General features: G+C 32.8%; 2 protein-coding genes across 4 annotated transcripts; both read right to left on the reverse strand.

The window, feature by feature from the left end:
• Window positions 1–564: 564 nt before the first annotated feature.
• Window positions 565–4,396, reverse strand: LOC111994067 (uncharacterized). 3 transcript variants are annotated; one of them, XM_024025926.2, is made up of 5 exons: window positions 3,922–4,396; window positions 2,414–2,572; window positions 1,420–1,501; window positions 1,101–1,286; window positions 565–886 (listed from the first exon to the last, which is right to left on the reverse strand). In XM_024025926.2, exons 1-4 carry the CDS (start codon window positions 4,258–4,260, stop codon window positions 1,132–1,134), a joined length of 735 nt encoding a protein of 244 aa, XP_023881694.1. In that variant the 5' UTR covers window positions 4,261–4,396; the 3' UTR covers window positions 565–886; window positions 1,101–1,131. The 3 variants fall into 3 exon arrangements, with proteins under 3 accessions (XP_023881694.1, XP_023881693.1, XP_023881695.1); XM_024025925.2 differs by having other exon boundaries at window positions 565–868; window positions 3,922–4,395; XM_024025927.2 differs by having other exon boundaries at window positions 565–868; window positions 1,101–1,283; window positions 3,922–4,394.
• A 2,197-nt stretch (window positions 4,397–6,593) lies between these two features.
• Window positions 6,594–10,194, reverse strand: LOC111994068 (pentatricopeptide repeat-containing protein At2g20710, mitochondrial). Its single transcript, XM_024025929.2, has 2 exons — window positions 9,720–10,194; window positions 6,594–8,042 (listed from the first exon to the last, which is right to left on the reverse strand). Exons 1-2 carry the CDS (start codon window positions 10,017–10,019, stop codon window positions 6,753–6,755), a joined length of 1,590 nt encoding a protein of 529 aa, XP_023881697.1. The 5' UTR covers window positions 10,020–10,194; the 3' UTR covers window positions 6,594–6,752.
• Between the last annotated feature and the right edge of the window lie 4,596 nt (window positions 10,195–14,790).

Genomic DNA, 14,790 nt, shown 5'->3' on the forward strand with positions numbered 1-14,790 from the left:
TCTCTTTCCCAGGATCTTTAATAGTTCATTTATGGTTTTATGTTAAATATTTTTCTGAATAGCGAAATTTATATTTTCTCGCATTTCCATGATATCACCCCTCCATAGATTCCAAACTAAATCCATTTACTTTTTATAAAATGAAGGAATATTAGTAATGTTGTAATAAAATAATTCATTTCTCCATTCTCTCTTTTCAAACATCCAAACAAGATAGTTATACTTAATTTAATCCCTTTCATTTCTATTCCTCTATAATTTATTCATTTCATTCCTTTATTAACTCCCAAACAACTCTATCTTCTTTCGTCCAAAAAAATAAAATTCCCAAAACAACCTTAGAGAACCAAAAGTGGTTACTTTTAACCAAATATAGAGTCAAATTTTGAAGGACCAACCAAATATAGATTGGATAAAATCAGCTTCAACATTGCAAACAAATCTAAAAATTTGGTAAGATGTTTCAATGATCAAGAAAGAAGAAAGATTTTAAAGCGGTTCCCAAAAAAAAAGTTATAAAAAGTCATATATAATCTTATAAATAAAAAATAAAAAGAGTCAATATAATGAAAAGAACCTGAATAGAACAAATTCCATCCTCTGAATTCTCGTATAGGCATAATTTACAAGTCCAACATTGCAATCAATTTTTGGAAGGGGTTGTACTACTTGAACAAAACAAAACAAAGCAAAAAATCAAAAGCAACAACAACAACAAAGAGTTGAAAACATGCTCGATGAATTTGAATATATCAATTATATCATCTTGTAGCCTGATATTCACTTTCATCGCAGGCCAGGTATTGATACCTTCTGGCCGTGGCAATCCTCTTGGCAGGAAAGGTTCTTTAATTACCCACCAAGAAATCTGCAATCAAAATTTTGCCTGTATCAAATTATTGAAGCACAGAGGCATCAAATGAAATAAATACACACACACACACACACACACACACACACTAGTGTATCATAAATGTTTAATTTAATATTATAGCTCTTTCCTGAAGATACAAACATAGTGTGTGTTATGAGCAAGGGTGCATGTACATGCATGCATAATACATACAGATACAGTAATTGCCAAAATGATCATAGCTTACAAGTTTAGCATCATGTGGAAAGGAATTGCTCCTAATCCTCTTGCTCCCACCCTCCTAATCTATTTCCAGGGTCATAGTTTGTGAACAGCCGGAACTCATTTCCAAGTTTGCTAGAGTGCCGAGGCCTAAAACCACATGGACGCAAGCTCATAAGCTCAGCAGCTCTATCTCTCTGCACCTCTCCTGCTAGTCATCATAATACAATGAGTTAAATTTACACTAGAAAGCAATAAAGGAAACAGAATAATCAATGCCCTGAGATGACGATAGATATATGTTCATCTCATAGATCTCATTCATGAAATAGCAGATTGTCTACCTGTGAGTAGAAGCAAGTAAGATTCTCCTGGCCGTGAAAGAAAAGAAATTGTTTGAGTGACTTTCTCCAAACACTCCTTACTCTGTCATGATATATGTTATTTACATAAGCTCATCAATTTCTTTATTGCAGTAAAAAGCAAGTTTCACAAACCAAGTAATATGAAAAACATATATTGCATTTAGGCTTATATGTATGTGCCAAAGAGTTACAACAAAAAGGTTGAACCTACTGGAGAAGTTTTATTCCTTTACACCATATGTGACTGAACCACCACTCAAGATCTTATTAGGCATAATGTCTGTACATGCTATTTTTCACCTGACATTCCTTCATACAGAACACACAACAAATTTCCTTAACATAAATCACTGAACTTCCAGATATCATTAGGTTCATAAAGCATATTGGAAGGACTTAACATTCAACTTGATTTAACAGAATGATTAAACAAAATTAAGCAAAACTGATCCTCTTGATTTCTCAATAGGATGACGTGGATAAAAGATTTATAACAGTTTATAAGCAGTCTAAAAAGTTCTATGATTAGTACTTTGACATAGGTAATAATTTGATAACTAGAAATGCACAGTCGGGATCACATGCACTCTCATATCGAACATCCTGATCAAATATCATGCAAAAACATCGTTAAGACATTTTCAGAAAGTAGTCAAAAGAATATTTTGATATAGTTCCTCAAGAAAACATTCCCTGTCTAGAGTTTCTTTTTTTTTTTTGATAAGTAATGAAAACTTTTATTAAAAACAAAACAGACCCAAGTACACTAGAGATGTACTATGGGTACAATACATAGTACAATATAACAGAAATCATGAAGGAGGGGGAAAAAAAGGTGAAGTGAAAGAAGAGCTTGCTTTGATTACTTTCTAGAAAGGATGGACACTTGACAGGGGTACACAAAGGAAGAACAAGCCTGAAGAGAGAGACAGGTCATTTAAAAGTATTCCAAGCTATGCACAAATTAGCTTACCAGGTAAGGAGGATCTGCAACTACAATGTTGTAAGCATGCTTCATTTCCAACGGCAACTCTTCTGGTTGGTTGTAATCATAAAAAGTGAACTCGCTTCCATATTGCTCAAATCGTTTGTCATACTCAAGAAGTTGCACCGAGATATCATGATTAAAATTCTGAAATCAGATAAGGGAAAAAATGTAAGCTAACATAAATTAGTGCATGTGTTATACAGATGAAGTTACACGTAATAAAGTTGATTAATTCCGCAAGAGATGGGAGATTTATCAATGGCATCATTCCTAAATCAGCAGGAGTATCAAAAAACTGCATGAGTGCCTTCCTTCAAAGATTGTTAATGATATTTAAAACTAAAAAACAAAGGAAATGTTTATAGCAAGCCTAACTTGTTTTTTTTTTTTTTTATTTTTTTTAGAGCTGTAAATTATTAGTGGGTAAAATTTAGGTAGAGTTCTTTAAGTGCAATACATTAAGTTCCCCAATTAAACTCATTAAATTCAAACACATAGTTACATTGAATTCGATTGACCTCAGAAAAGGTAACACTATTTGTGCTTCATTGATCAACGCAACCATGAGTTTAAATTAAATTGGGGAACATAATGTAGGTCACCTAAGATTTGTCCATTATGAATTATAACCATTATATCTTCTACCTTACATGTAAGTTCTTTTTCGATAGTTTTCTATATGAAAATTCTTTAACTGCTCTCAAATGAGAAACTATCCATTGTTGAACTAAATGACCACATCCGAAACATGGGAACTAAAATTTCTTTTTGGTTGTTTGTTTCAAAGATTTCCTGTGGACCAAAGTGCCTAAACAAACTCTATCCTCAAAATCCCAAAAGTGTATTCATGCATACTAATCTCCTTATGAAACCAGCCCTTACCATTACAAGTTATGGAGCACAGGTACAAGAACTTCATCGCATTTTCTAGATATGTATATATATGTAGGAAAATGCCAAAGCTGCAAACTTTTTTACAAACTGGCATTCACCTTACTCTTATTACAAAGAAAGGAGGAGCCACTTCATTGGCATTCGCGCTCATAGTTTCTTTTGGTCTTGTATTATTGCATTTACCTAAAGATTCTTGTTTAATACCTTGAGTTCAGCTCAAAACACACCATTCCATTGAGAACAACAACGTGTGACCACAAATTTCATAAACACCAAAACCAAAACCTAACTGTTTGCTTAATTTTCCAAAGCAAAATTTCATTCCCTCATCTAAACAACCCTAAATTCCAAGTAGTATACACAATTTTTTTTTTTTTTCAGCCACTCAAAACATAATTTCTAGAAGAAAAAAAAAATACAAAATTTAAACTAAGAAAAAATGCTACAAAGCCAATAGAGAGAGAGAGAGAGAGAGAGAGAGAGAGAGAGAGAGAGAGAGAATGGAAAACCTTGAGATAGGCATAGAGGGTACAAAGCCAATAGAGAGAGAGAGAGAGAGAGAGAGAGAGAGAGAGAGAGAGAGAGAGAGAATGGAAAACCTTGAGATAGGCATAGAGGGTGGGGCAAGCGATGCAAGCGACGCGAAAATCAGATTGAGATTGAGAGGATTGGCTGAGAGTGAGGACTTCGTGAGCAACGGTCTCGGCGGTCTCTCGGTCGTACCAGAACTGGCTCAGCCTCCAATCCTCCGTCACCAAGGCCACCTCCTTCTCCTCCTCCTCCTCCGCATTGACCGGAGGTCCGTTCTGCTCCGCCAGGAACTCTTTCAGGGCCGCCAAGGTTTCCAAGCTCAGCGTCGGCGTATCGTCGTCTTCGTCGTCCACAACGACGCCGTTTTGGGAGCTGGTTATGGGATTGTTCTTTAGTTCCTCCTCCATTTGTTGAGAGTCGAGAGCACTTTGTGGCGGCACAGTGAAGCTCCTAATAAAAGCACGGTGGTGTGTTTTTTTTTTACAACGCGACGGAATTTTTTTGTCGACTTAAGAACAATGACTTTTGGTAACGAGTTTGTAAATAACGCTGGTTTACTCGTTTGGATTCAGATTATAAACAAAAATTATTTCATTTTTACTATTTCTTCCTTCCTAATTTATTTATCTTATTTAAAAAATAAATTTTTAAAAAAAATATCATTTATTATTTTATTTGCCTTATAAAAATGTATAAATTTATCAAATTATCCTTAAATAAATTTATTATATTTTTTTAAGAGTTATTTTCAAGAGAAGTGATATGTCCATAATATTTTTACAATATTTTCACAACAAATTACAGGTAGTTAGTTGTTATTAGTTAAAATTTAAATTTAGTACTGAAATTACTTTTTTAACCCAACAATAACATCAGTAACAACCTGACACTTAGAATTTGTAATAAAAATGTTGTGGGCATATCATATATTTATTTTTAATGAGACAACTAAAAAGGTGCCCCAATTAAATTAATTTTTTAAATATTTGTTAGTTTTCTTTTCAAACATTTTTGAAAATGAAGTAGGGGTATAATAGAAACATTAATGACTTTTATTTTTAGAAACAAGACAATATTTTGAGACATCTCAAAATGGAATAGATGACAAACAAACTGGAACGAAGGGAGTACTATTTAGAAATCCTATCATACTTTTTGATACTATTTATGAGCTCTACTATACTATTTCAACTAATTTTTACTTTTTTCTACAATATTTTAAGCAATAAATTTTCAATTTTAGTAAAATAAACGTTATCTAAACAGACCATTAAGGTCTAGGGACTAAGGCTTAATTTATTGTCATAATAAGTCCATAATTTATTTATTTATTTATTTTTTTGGGAGGGGGGGGTCCATAAAAAGTTTTAAGATGGGTAAATTACCCTAATCTTCCTTTAGTTTGGAATAAGGCACTTGACTCCCTTGTAATACAAACTATTTACATTAACTTTTCCTAAATAATTTATAAAATCTTGAATTTTGCATTTAACCCTCCTTTTAAACTGCCATCCACACCTTCTCTAATAAAAAATTCGAAAACTATTTACATTGACTTTTCCTAAATAACTGAAAAATAATTTAAAAAATCTTGAATTTTATATTTTACCATTCTTTTAAACTGCCATTTACACCCACTCTAATAAGAAATTCATATAAAAAAAAAATTAAAACTCTATTTTTGAGGTTGAGATTTTTTAGCACATTATTTTAGTAGAGGTGTTCACAGTAAATAATTTGCATTTTAGAAAAGATGATTATCTTATATCAGACCGAAGGAGATGTGAGTTTAATAACAAAAAACCTTAAGGTGGTCAGGGCAATTTTTCCTAAATAACTGAAATATAATTTAAAAAATCTTGAATTTTATATTTTACCATTCTTTTAAACTGCCATTTACACCCACTCTAATAAGAAATTCATATAAAAAAAATTCTAAAACTCTATTTTTGAGGGTAATATTTTTTAGCACATTATTTTAGTAGAGGTGTTCACTGTAAATAATTTGCATTTTAGAGAAGATGATTATCTTATATCAAACAAAGGAGATGTGAGTTTAATAACAAAAAACCTTAAGGTGGTCAGGGCAATTTTTCCCATTTAAGAAACTCAAATCTCTACTTATCATTGCATTAGCTTGCTCATTTGAGAATAATTGCTTTGAGGAATATTTATATTGACAAAGTTTAGTTACAAAATTTGTTATAACCTTAAACTACAACTTTATTTAAATTTTTTTATTTTTATTATTGGAGATGAATTTTGACAAATCCACCATTAGATTACATCTTCTTCTTATATCCTCCATGCTTGCAAACCTTCTAAAAAATTAAAGATCAATAAGTTATTTAAATTGCAAGTTTTTGTAGTTTAAAATTATTCATAAAATATAAGTTTATAAATCATGTAGTAAATAATATCCGATTGACATAAAATTTGACGTGTGTATTAAGAGTACAAAGAACATGCAATTTAACAGTTAATTTTTCAAAATACATAGTAATGTTTATTTTATTAAATAAAATTTTAACTTTAGACTACAACCAATTTTGTAGCTAAATTTTGTCCTCTTTATATTTACTTTATTGAGAGGTTGGTAAAACTACATTTTTGAGAGGTTGGATCATGGCTCGTTAGGTTTCATTTGCTTGTTGGGATTGTTGTTAATCCCCGGCATTCAAGGTGCAAATGCAAGAATTAGATAGATCATTCTTTCCGCATTTAGTAAGCTTGTCTGATCATAGGAAGAAAAAAATACTCAATTTTCATTCCAACATAAATTTCTCAATCAAGAAAAATGCATTCATTCTAACCTCCACATTCTTCCTAGAAAAATAGCATGAGTAAAACATAAATAATATTCCATACATCAGTTTGGGAATAAGTATCTCCAAAATTTTCAAAAATTCTCTGAATCTGTATCGAAGTTGCTACTACTTGGTTTATAATTGAAGCTGTCCTCCTCGGGCTCTAAAAATTCAGTTGTTTTTCCATTTTCAGCAACACCACCCTCTTCCAACACATTGAGAGCATGCGAGCTTGATTCGCTGTCATTGATATATTTCAACAATCTATCATGAGCATCCACAGAGATAATATCCTTATTCCTGAGCAATTCAAGGAATTCCACTGCTCCCTCCACATCTCCTTTCCCTTTCAAGTACTCCAAACAGGCAGCAAAATTTTCCTGTCTTGGCTTCCACCGAGGTCTACAGGCTGAAATTGCTTCGTTCATCGCTTCTACTGCTTTTTCCAGTTGATTAATCAGAATATACCCAGTGGCCAGATGATTATAAGCCTTTGCATCAGGCTTTTCCCCTTTCAATATTACCCGATTCACAAGGGTTTCAGCCTTCTCCAAAAGACCTTTTCTGCAATAATAACCAATTAGAAAGTTAGGAATCCGGATATCATAAGTTAACTCTCTGGCTTCCCAGTCCTCAAAAATCTCTTCAGCACTTTCAATGTCATCAAGCTTTAACAGTGAGGTTAGGACAGAAATATAGCCCCTATTATATATCTTCTCCTTCTTCTTGTATAACTCCCAAAGTCTTATCACTTCATCTTTCTTGCCTATTGATGCATATTGAGTGAGAAGGAATTCAAATGCTTTACTCCTCCTTGTGGAATTTACCAACCCCTCTGCTTTCTTAAGCATTTCCAAAGTCTTTTCCTCAATCCCGGCTTTTTTGTACCCATTTGCTGCAACAGCATAAATTGTCCAATTCAAAACGTTTTCAGGATTGGACTCCATCTTTTGGAGAACCTTGTCAATTCCCTCAACATCAGAAGTGGCTGCATATGCGCTGAGCCTGATACCATATGTAAATAAGTCAAATTTGATGCCCTTTTCTTCCATTTCATGCATAAGAGCATCCAGCTTCTCATGATTTCCAGTCTGATAATAGAGATTAAGCAAAACATTGAAAGCCAACGGTGTCCTATCCAACCCCAAATCCCTAATCTTCTGCATAACTGCCTCTGCTTTCTCCACATCCTTCACATGGACATAAGCATAACAGTTGAGAAGAGCACTATAAACCTCAATACCTCTTAATTTCATGGGAATGTTATTAAAATATTTCTCAGCTTCTTCTATCCCATGAACTTTTGCAATCAAGTCCAGACGGATGGCAACATCGCGGAATGAAAGGTCAAAGTACCTTTTATCAGTCATCCACACAGATACCTGGGAATAAAAGTATTAAATAAGTCAATCAGGAGTTACATTTCTTATATTAGTTTACTAAATGGAGATACCAGTTAACCGATTATCTATATGACGACAATTGAAAAAGTGAAACTCAGTTTTCATAATTCTGAAGATGAAATAACTTATTACTACATGCAAAAGTAGCCAGTAATGTTATCATGAGGGTACCCAGATTATGCTTGTTATAAGCTCTCTCCACAGCAAAAATATTTGCTGGCAATTTTTATGCACGTCAACCAGTATGTTGTGGAATCCAATTTGATATATGAGAGACAAAACTGGTTTGCTAGATTAAAAGTGAGACAAACTGAAACTATTCACATAGGGATGACATGCAGGAACAATTGCCAATTCATTTATCTCAAAAACTTTAGTATTTGGACTAACCCACGGTCTCCCAGGCCATATTTAGCACAAATGCTTAAGAGTATGTCATAATATACAGGACAAAGGAGCTCATAGCAAAACAGGAGGGCAAAAAAAGGTATTCCAGCTTTAACAGATTTCTAAAAATGCTAAAACTTGCAAGCAGCAAAGAAGGCATCTTAAATCCAAAAGCACACTATGTAGGTGCTGCTACATTTACATCCACAGATATTTCCATACTCCTGATGTAGTTCAAAATAAATAAACCATATTTGTAGATAATGTCTCATCAAGAGAAAGGCCTAAACAAATATCTAATGGAAATATTTTTTGGCACCACCAACACGGTATGCCTTTAACATAAAGCAAACAATTTTCTTTTCTTCATTGGTAGAGCTTTCATAAGGCTTATTTATGGACTTTATAAGATGATCCTCAAACATATGCCTATTACGCAGCGCTCCGAATAGTCCACATCAAACACAGCGAAACCAAATTCCAGATGTTTGAAGAATGCTTCCCCATCCAGTACCTCTAGGATCATATACCATAAAGGCTTATTAGATCATCTACTAGTATGCAACAAGGTGCCTAGTTAGAAATTTATTCCATAACCACAAAGAGTAGCTGATTGCTATTTGCTAGTAATCATGAATCAAATCCAAACCCAGAAAAATAGCTTTAAATCTACAAAAGTGACACAACGATAGGAAGGCCAATTATCCACCGAAACATAAATAATCTAATTAACAGTTGATTTTAGGCCGAAATACACTGCTAGTATCTAAAATTTAGCTCCTAAGTAATCTTAGTCCTTGAAATTTAAACTTAAAAGTGATCGCTTTTAATCCCTATGAAGTGACGACGTGTTAGATTTTAATTTGGTCATGTCATCTAACAACTAAAAGCGATCAAACAACTCTACAGACACACCCATTACCATACCCAATTTCACAAATTGCTGACTTATGCAACTGTGAGCGATCAATCAGAAGTGGTGGGTCCATGTAAACACTATTAGTGAGCAGAAAGTGGCCATCAGTCACAATCGCACACATAAGCTTGTAGTGAAATTGAGTGTATCTAGAATTTTTTTTTTTTTTTTTTTTTTTTTTCTGTATGCTGAATTTTATGGACTAACAGTAACAGTCCTTGATTTTACTAATCAATTTGAAATTTTACATCTTTGGTTTCTTTTTTCACACATTTCTAGCAACAACCAAAAAAAGCAGCAATAACTAGAAAAAGAAAACAGAGAAAAAGAAATGGTGAGTTATATATAGAGACCTCGAGAGCGTGCGTATATCGTTTGAAGCGCCGGAGCTCCTTGATAATGTCAAGTAGGGGTGGTTTGCTGACGGTTTGGCCTTCGCTGATCCATTGGTCGAGAATGGGGACGATCGAGACCTTTGGATCTCCGAGCGGCGAAATCCGACGGTAGAGACCGCTCAGTGAGTTCCAGGGTTTTCTTAGGGTTGGCGCGGTTGAGTAGTAGAGCGAAACGCCCTGCCCCTGTGGCTGTGAGCTTCGGAGACCGAAACGAGTGCCCAAGTTTAGTAACGTAGTAGTGATTCGGGGAAGCTTCATGAAGAAGAAGAAGAAGAAGAACGTGTTTTTAGAATCGAAATGGGAGATAAATTTGAAACACTTTTTTATCTCAAGTGTTTTGGTTTGTTTTTCTGTGAGAGGGAAAGAGAAGAGGGAGAGGAGGGTTTAAGCCAAGTTAGAGCCAGGAGGGTTTCTTTTGAAGCAGAACTGACGTCGTTTTGGGACAGATAGAGTTACAAATAGACTACAGAAAAAAAAAAAAAAAAAAAAAAAAAAAAAAAAAAAAAAAAAAAAAAAAAAGAAAAAAGAAAAAAGAAAAAAAAAGAAGAAGAAAAGAAAAGAAAAGAAAAGAAAGAAAGAAAGAAAGAAAGAAAAGTTAAATTTATGGTTTATTTGAATACCGTTTATTTTGTTGAAAACTAAAAATACAGTATCAAAATAATTTTTAAATGTATAAATAGTATTATAAACCCATTTTTAATGAAAATTTTGTTAAAAAAAAAGTTTATAGGTCCCATAAACAATGCACGAATCCACTAAATAGTCACATTTTATTGAAAAATTTGGATGTTAAAAAAAGTAGTGGGTCCTATATATTGTGCACAGATCTATTGACAGCCGCATTCTCACGTGAAAGGCAGCTTCTCAATAATTTAAAAAAAAAAAAGAATAAAAAGAAAAAGGAAAACGCAAACGCACCACGGCTTGGAACGCAATCCAAACGCATACCTATGAGAACTCATTATGTTTTTTCCAACACACTATTGATCACTTTATTTTTTTAGAAAGAAGATTGTAATTTCATTAAGAAAGATTGGTCAAATCCATATAAATTACAGATGGAAGGCACGGTGGAACGTCCACTGGAATACCTATGACATGAATAACATGCTCTTAAACATAAGCTCACACAATTACAAAATATTAACATCGTATGTTGTAACATAGTAAAAAGAAGAGAACACAATAAAGAAAGAGGAAAGAAAATACTTCACTCATGTATGTTTAGAAATAGAAATAGGAAGGGAGAAAAGAAATATGCTAATAGTAAAAGAAAATAGGAAATGAGAATAGAAAAAAGATGAATATATATACACAGACACACATATCTTTTTATTTCTCTTTTCTTTTCTTTGCAAACTAGACAAAAGAAAGAAAAGCATAATATATACTAATCTTATCACACATGCTCTGCATATGCAATGAATTTTTTTTTTTTCTTTTAGTTTAATGTAATTTTTCAATTTAAATTTATCTATTGTTAGTGAGGTTACATAGGAATGAATTTTTAAGAAATTAAAATTTATGATTTGAAATGAAGTAAACTACTAGGTTTAGTGTATGCTAATTTTTAGGAAAAAAAATGTGTTAAATGTGCGTGAAATATATTTAAATAGAGAATGTGCTAATTTTTAGGAAAAAAGTTTCTCTGGTAGTTTTTTTTTTTTTTTTTTTGGTTAAATTATAATTTTAACCCTATTTTTTTAATTTTTTAAGATTAAAGATTATCTAATTATATTATGAGTATTTTTGACATTTTTTGAAATCATAACTAAATTTCTGAATCTTCTTAATATATATATATATATATATATATATATATATATATACTAGCCTCATCACATGTGTGATAAGGCTCTTTTTTCTTTTTCTTTTTTTGAATTTAATGTAATTTTTTAGTTTGAATTTATCTATTGTTAGTGAAGTTATACAAGAAGAGATTTTTAAGAAACTAAAATTTAGGATTTGAAATAGAGTAAACTGCTAGGTTTAGTGTGTGCTAGTTTTTAGCAAAAAAAATGTATTAAATGTGCGTCAGTGCGTGAGATATATTTAAATAGAGAGTATGCTAATTTTTTGGAAAAAAGTTTCTCTGGTATTTTTTTTATTTTATTTTAATTTTTTTGATTTACAATTTTAACCCTATTTTTTATTTTTAAAAAATAAGGATGATCTAATTAGATTAGGGGTATTTTTGACATTTTTTTAAACCATAATTAAATTTGAATCCTCTTAATATATATATATATATATAATATGTATATATATTGTACGGGCATTAGGAATAGGCTCAATCCATTAACCTCCATATGCTTAAGAGTATAGGGCCCAGTGCCAGGCCGGTGCCCATATCAATTCGAGGTACCAATGCCTGGTCAGGGTCTAGTACCAGATTGAGGCCTTGGGGGAAATCGCCTGCCGAGCACAGTTTGACAATGGGTGCAAGTTTCAAGAGAATCGCCTCAATTACGAGAAATGGGTCCCATTTGATCAGGAATATATCCCAAAGGGACCCACCAACATAAAAAGCTACACCTTCATCATGACAACCCAACTAAGGGAAATCTATAAATAAAAGCCAACGGTGTGAGGGAAGGGGGTTGGCAATTTTGGGGGAGGGGAGATACACGAGAGAAAGGAAAGGAATCATCAAAAAGGAGTAAGCTCAGCACTACTAAGCTTTAGTCTTCTTGGGAAGCGCACATAAAGAGTAAAAGAGTACCGATTAGGCCTAAAACACCTTCTCTTGGGCCTAAATATAAATATATATATATATATATTTTTTTTTTTTTTTTGGATGAAGTTTGAGAAAATAGGATAAAAACCTATGGGAAAATATGTGATTTTCAAAGCCATTGAAAGTAAAAACTGAAAATTGCTTTTTTTTTTTCCTTATATATATATATATATATCTAACTTTTCTCTTTGTTTTTGCCAATATTAGATGAATCATAAACAATGAGTCTAGGTAGAAATGATTCCTTTGGTTTTGGTCTTTTTCCTTCCTTTCATATCAACCAAGCAGAAGAAACTAAATCATTTCCTTCAGTTCCCGTCCCCCTCTTTCAATTGTTTTGAACAATGTAAATATCTCGCCCTCAAGCAAGGGTGCAATCAATTTGTGAAATTCATCACTTGAACTCTCACCTAGCTTGATTATTTAACTAAAAGAGGTAATGTTTCACTCTCTAAAATTTGATATCAACCATAATTTCATTCTAGATCTGTGTTAGATTTAAGTTGTAAAGATATTATACAAAATGTGCATTATGTCTCAAATCATAAATGTCTCATGTAGATTAAGCAAATTACAATGAGCCTCAATTGTGATATTTATTTATTTATTTTAGATTTAAAATATAATAGAGATGTGAGTAATATTTTTTTTCTCAATTTTGGCAATAACCATCCATATAGGCTAAAATGGTTAAGATCAAGTCTAGTCAACCAAAAAACTTCATTTGATCTGCCCATGACAAAAGTGTCATGGAAAGCCTTCTCTTTGAAACCCACATATAATCATTCAAAAAATCAAGTCCCTAGTCATTGACTTCTTCTCATTGGCTTCTTAAAGCTAAAAAACCTCGTCTTACACATTACCTCATTGGTTGGAAAGCCCCCTAGCAAACTTTTTCAAGCTCAACATTGATGGTTTTGTTAGGGGAAACCTTGGAAGAGATAAGGCCACTAGCCTCATTAGTGACTGTAGACACAACTGGATAGGAAACTTCACTAGAAGCATCGATATGACCCATTCTATGACAATTGCGTTACGAGATCTTCACGATGGCCTTACTCTTCACTCTTGCAAAAAAAAAAAATCTTAACATTAAAAAGCTCCTCATTGAGATAGATGCAAAAGTTATGATTGACATTCTCTCTTCACACTATACCATGTTAGATTTCATCTCACCCTTGCAATGCCCTAAAACCTGTGCTCATCTCCACCCAGGGGCAGAGGCACACATAAGCTTGGGGGGACCAAGGCCCCCTCCCCCCAAAAAGCTTTTGAAACCCCCATATAGTACCATATAAAAACAAATTGGCCCTGCAAAAATACAAATTGGCCCCTCCAAAAAAATTTACATACCTAGCCCAATGTTAGCTTTAATGGTTTTTACTTTGGAATATGATTGTTGTTGTATGATCGATCAATCAAAGGACCAAGGCAATTCTCATATGTTTTCTTTTATTGTGAGTCACTCATATGCATCATACCGTGTTTCTTTGTAACTCATTACCTTTGTAATATGACCAGTTTTATAATTACAATATTTTAGCTTCTCAAGCGGACTCACCCAACAAAACTCACATTTACTACTTAAAAAATTACCAAGCTGTCAAGGTGTTGTTTCCTTTTATTTTTTCTAAGAAAACAAGAGTGCAGTGTTTATGTGTGTTCAAATGTGAAAGTCTACAGTGTAGCCTCTTTTTCTTTCTTTCTTTTTTTTTTTTTAATAAATTTGATAGAAGTCTATTGTATTGTTTAAACTGATTACTATCATTATTTTGCTAATTCTTTAGTACACACAAGTAATGACTAATATGCAAATACATAATTCGACCCCCCCAAGTTAAAAAACTTGGCCACGCCCCTGTCTCCACCATACCTACGATGAAGGGAATCAATGTGTGGACATATTGGAGTAGGAAGGAAACTTCTCTAATGATAGCCTTGTTTTGTATCCTTCTCCAATCTCCACCATGTATTTTGTTACAGCTTATTGCTTATGCTTGGGCATTTCTTACTTTTGACTTTGTAATTCTTAGTTTCTATTAATTCATTTCTCTACTTAGCACATAGATACTCCACCACGTACCCTACCTTGTATGTGTGTGTATATATATATACACACCATACCATGTAACAATGATTAACAATCCATTTTAAGAAATTTTTGACACCACTTTTTTTGGAAAATGAAAAAAGTTGTCAAAACATTAATTGTTTTTTTTTTTTTTTCTTTTCCTATAAAAAGTTTCTTTAAATGAATTGTTAACCAATGCCGTAAGAGCATTCGTTAACATT

The sequence above is a fragment of the Quercus suber genome, unplaced genomic scaffold (assembly GCF_002906115.3).
Source record: "Quercus suber isolate HL8 unplaced genomic scaffold, Cork oak 2.0 scaffold_45, whole genome shotgun sequence".
Taxonomy (NCBI): domain Eukaryota; kingdom Viridiplantae; phylum Streptophyta; class Magnoliopsida; order Fagales; family Fagaceae; genus Quercus; species Quercus suber.